Source organism: Pteropus vampyrus, unplaced genomic scaffold (assembly GCF_000151845.1).
Source record: "Pteropus vampyrus isolate Shadow unplaced genomic scaffold, Pvam_2.0 Scaffold309, whole genome shotgun sequence".
Classification (NCBI taxonomy): Eukaryota; Metazoa; Chordata; class Mammalia; order Chiroptera; family Pteropodidae; genus Pteropus; species Pteropus vampyrus.
In genome coordinates, this window is record NW_011889090.1 from 731,748 (window position 1) to 736,085 (window position 4,338).

The 4,338-nt window shown below is 64.7% G+C and overlaps 1 protein-coding gene across 1 annotated transcript in view; it reads left to right on the forward strand.

The window, feature by feature from the left end:
• Positions 1-4,338, forward strand: part of PRKCZ (protein kinase C zeta) — an 88,658-nt gene that overhangs the window by 80,812 nt on the left and 3,508 nt on the right. Inside the window, 4 exon segments of the mRNA XM_023521636.1 lie at positions 51-419; positions 671-760; positions 4,086-4,201; positions 4,291-4,335. Of these exon segments, the coding sequence (XP_023377404.1) occupies positions 51-419; positions 671-760; positions 4,086-4,201; positions 4,291-4,335 (620 nt within the window).

Consider the following 4,338-nt stretch of genomic DNA (forward strand, 5'->3'; position numbering starts at 1 on the left):
GATGCCTGGGCGGGGGGCGGGGGTGCGTTGCCCCCTTCCGGCCCCCTTAGAGCTCCAGCTACAAGCAGGGAACACCTGCCCGTGGGATCTGGGGCCCAGCCCCTGGGGTGTCCCCGTGGCGCCCTCTGGCGGCCATGTGCAGAGGTGCCATGTACATGGGCCGCCGTGGTCCTGCTGGGCTGCCGGAGGGGTCCAGGGCCCCAGAGCTCTGCCCGGGCTCCTGCTCACACCTGGTGCCCAGGGCCCCGCCCCCGGCGTGGCCCCCTCGCTGCCGGGCAGAGCGGGCACGGGGAGCTCCGTGGAGGACGCGGCTTCTCACCGGGACTCTGACCTCTGCAGTTATCCTGGAGAAGCCCATCCGGATCCCGAGGTTCCTCTCGGTCAAAGCCTCCCACGTCTTGAAAGGATTTTTAAACAAGGTACGCCCGCAGCCGCCGGGGCGGCCTGGCCCGGTCATCTTCGGTGTCGCTCTGGGACACCCCAAACAGGAGGCTGGCGTCCACAGAGATGGGGGTTTTTATTCACATTGACAAACAGAAGGGCCAGAACACGCCCAAGGGCCATGGAATGAGGAAGCTTCCTGGGGAGGGTGTCAGCAGGGGAAGGCCTGAGCCTCACCTCAAGGTGCTGGCTCCCTGCTGACTTGTCCTCATTGATCTCTGACCCCTAGGACCCCAAAGAGAGGCTTGGCTGCCGGCCGCAGACCGGATTCTCCGACATCAAGTCCCACGCATTCTTCCGCAGCATAGACTGGGACCTGGTAACGCAGCCTGCTCCTCCCCCACGGCCACCAGAGGGGTGACGGGTGTGGTGGGCGCTGCCCTCCCTGGGGGTGGTTGGGACAGTCACACGTGAGGAGTGCGGGCAGGGATAACCCCCGGGCGTGGCGCTTGGTGATGGGGTCTTGCCTGGATTCCTCGCGGAGGTCCTGCTCTGTGGCCAGCCCCGTTGGTTCTGGGTGGAATCGCAGGTGGGCCGCCCAGAACAGGGCGCGGTCCAGGTGTCCGTCCCCTCTTGAGGTGGCGAGAGCCCTTGTTTGAGCCCCTTCAACTCCAGTGCCGCAGACGGCGGTTGCAGACTTACTGAATTATAACCTCAAGGATACGTTTTTATTGAGAAAAAAAGATCACAACTAAGTGAATGTTGAACTGGAGCTTGAACTAGACGGGAAGGAAGCCCCGCTCGGGGCAGACGGAGGTCTCCCTCCAACCCTCATCGTGGTCCCTGCTCCCTCCAGTCAGCATCACTTTCCATGCACAGGACTTTGTGGGGCTTGGGGGAAGGGGCAGCCAGGCCCCCCAGTTCCTGGGACCTTGGCCAGGGTGAGTGAAGTGTCAGGACACGCCATCCCGGGCACACGCGGGGTCCAGGCCCGGCGGGGCCATTTCAAGGCAGGAAGAGACATCGTCCCGCTGCAGCTTTTAGGGGCAAAGACGGGGAGCGCCACACAGCGCCTCTCAGAGCAGGACTTGACCCTCACTGTCCTGCTGGCGCAGGGCAGAGCAAGCGGGACCCTGGCTGTTTGTAACCCTGGTCCGCAAAGCTCGACACACACGCCCCAAGGGAGGTGCCACGCCAGGCTGTGCTAGTGACGTGTCCCTCCGCCTTCAGGCTTGTCCCCCGCCTGGCACCCACGAACCTCTCAGGGCCCACACCGGTCCGACCTTTGACCCTTGACGCTGTGGCTTTAGGGTTCCAGGAAGTGTAGCTCGGGCACTGCCGTGGGCTCCAGCCAGAGCATGGGCCTTGGCGAGAGCCCTCATGGCCTGTAACATCATATCCTCTGAAGGTAGCACCTACTCAGTGCATCTCTGCTGAAAAGCCTATTCTTGGGTGCGGCCTGGGAGCCAGTCATGCCCCTGGTCCCGTGTCTAACCCATGGGGGAGTGAGGTGTGGCGGCGTGGGTGTGGACAGTGGGCTCGCTCCTTCGTGGATAGCGTCTGAGCCACATGTGGGCCCTGACAGGCCACGGAGATGGTGGCAGCTTCCGAAAAAGCCTAAGGGGCATGCGGCCGCCCTTGGTGACAGCCCGGTGGTGGCCATACTGGTCACAGGTGTGTAGACCTGCCTGGCGGCCTGGAGCTGCACATTAAGAGGGAAGTAGAGCCTGGAGCGCAGCGCCTGGGGGACCTGAGAGGCGTTCTCTTCTGTGAGGGGACGTGAGCAGGGGGGAGAGGTGTTTTGACAAAGTGAGGGCTGGGGTCCCCACGGCCTTGCCCCATGCCCCCCTTCTCCGTGTCGTCCGAGGGCCCCTCGCTCACGTGGGCCGGTAGCACTGCCCACCCGGCATAGCCCCACACGGTGGTGGTGTCCTGGTGTTTGGACGTCCTAGATCCGGGCCACCTCAGGATGCACGTGGCTGCGTGAGCCAGCTGGCCTTGCCCGAGCATTTGCACTGAGCTGTCAGCGGTTTGGGTCTGATGACTACGCTTCTCAGGTTTAGGGTTTCTAGGTGGTTACTGTCACCTGCAGTGGCGTTCTGTACGGTGCCTGGCTCTTTGCTAGAACGTTCTGTGTCCTCTGGGTGAGCACAGAGGACAAGACTGGCTTGACTGGCAGGCCCGGTGGACCCCGTCTGGCGTCCCGTGTCCACGTCTGGTCTACGGGGGTCCGTTGTCGGGGTGTCCAGCTGCTCCCAGCCTGGCGTCCATCGGCCGCTGGTGCGGCAGCTGGAAACTGAGCGTGTAGAGCGTTGGAGGCCTCCGGTCTTCACAAGCCGGGGTCCTGGCTCCAGTCGCCCCTCTCCCACCGCGGCTAGGTTCAGGGGTAGCCCCGTCCCCAGCAGGTCTAGGGTCTGACGTGTGTCCCTGGCCTGCCTGTGACACTGAGCAGGGCTCCCTGCCCGCTGCCAGCCGCTCCCAGCGCCCACCCGTCAGCCCTCGGCGGATCTGAGGAAGGTGTGCATTCCACCCAGATTTCTTCAGTCCTGCGCAGGACACTGGCTTGGGTTAGCGCTGCCCCCGTGTCCAGTCAGACACAGGTGTGCTGCGTCACGCTGCGACTGTGTGGCCCCCCCCACCCCAGCACCTGGCACTGGCCTCCCCGACTGCGTCCTCCCGGAGACCGCCAGGGTCCCCAGCTCGCTGTGCACAGGGCCCCTGCCGACACCTCATGTGCCGCACCCCGTCACCTCCCTCACGCCACACCTCAGAACGGGAGCCCCAGACTCCCCTGCCCCCTTCCAGCATCCCCCTTCTGGTGACACCGAGCTTGGCTGAGCTCCAAGGTGGCACTGTTCCTGTGCACGGCTTTGACTGTGGGAAGGGTGACGGTGGCGGGTGATGGGGGTGGGGTGGGCTTGGAGGCCCCCGGCGAGCACCCAGCCCACTGCTGTGGTTGCAGTTGGTCCTGACTTCTGACCTTGCGTCCCCTTAAAGCAGGGCGAGACCCGAGGCAGGGAAAATGGGTGACAAACCCCCCTTGTGCCACTTCCCACCAGAAAGCGTTTCACACGCATCCGGGCAGCTGCGTGTGAAAGGTAAAGAGAGAATGGAGGAGGCGCCCGCGGCCCCGCAGCCGGCAGCGGCACAGTCACAGGCTCGCACACGCGCGCAGTGTGCGCACGGACTCCGGTGTGACCCTGCCCTGCCCGCAGGGACAGCCCGTCCGCTCACTCCCCTTTCCAACATCCTCTTGGTGACAAGACGGACGTGTCTCCGCCTGTGGCCGGGCTGTGGACATTGCTGGTGACCCGGCTGTCGTGCTGGCCACGTCCCTGACACGTGTCGGGCACGATGTGGGAAGGATCCGCGTGTTTCTGCGCTGCCCTCATTCCCTTCACCAGCTTCACGGGCAGAGCCTGCATTCGTTCTTCACAAGTCCTCAAAACGTCCCAAACGTTCTCAGTGTCCCGTTTGTTTCTATTGTCAGAACCGGCATCCCTGAGAGCTCTGGGCCCCAAAATGCAGACGCGGGTGTGAGCTGAGCTGGGCCGACTTCACGTCCACTCGGCTGCCGCCGTCCCTGTCGTGTGGGGCCCTGGAGGGGACACGAGGCCCCACATGGGCAGGCGAGGGTGGCCCGGCACGTTCTCACGCGTCGCCAGGAGGCACGTGTGACCGTGGGCCTTCTCGCTGTCTCCCAGCTGGAGAAGAAGCAGGCGCTGCCCCCGTTCCAGCCGCAGATCACCGACGACTACGGGCTGGACAACTTCGACACGCAGTTCACCAGCGAGCCGGTGCAGCTGACCCCCGACGACGAGTAAGCGGGCGGGCGCGCGCGGGGTCCGCAGCGGGCTTGGCGGGGGCGCCGCGGGGTCACAGTAGTCGAGCCCTCGCCCGTGCCCACAGGGACGTCATAAAGCGGATCGACCAGTCGGAGTTCGAGGGCTTCGAGTA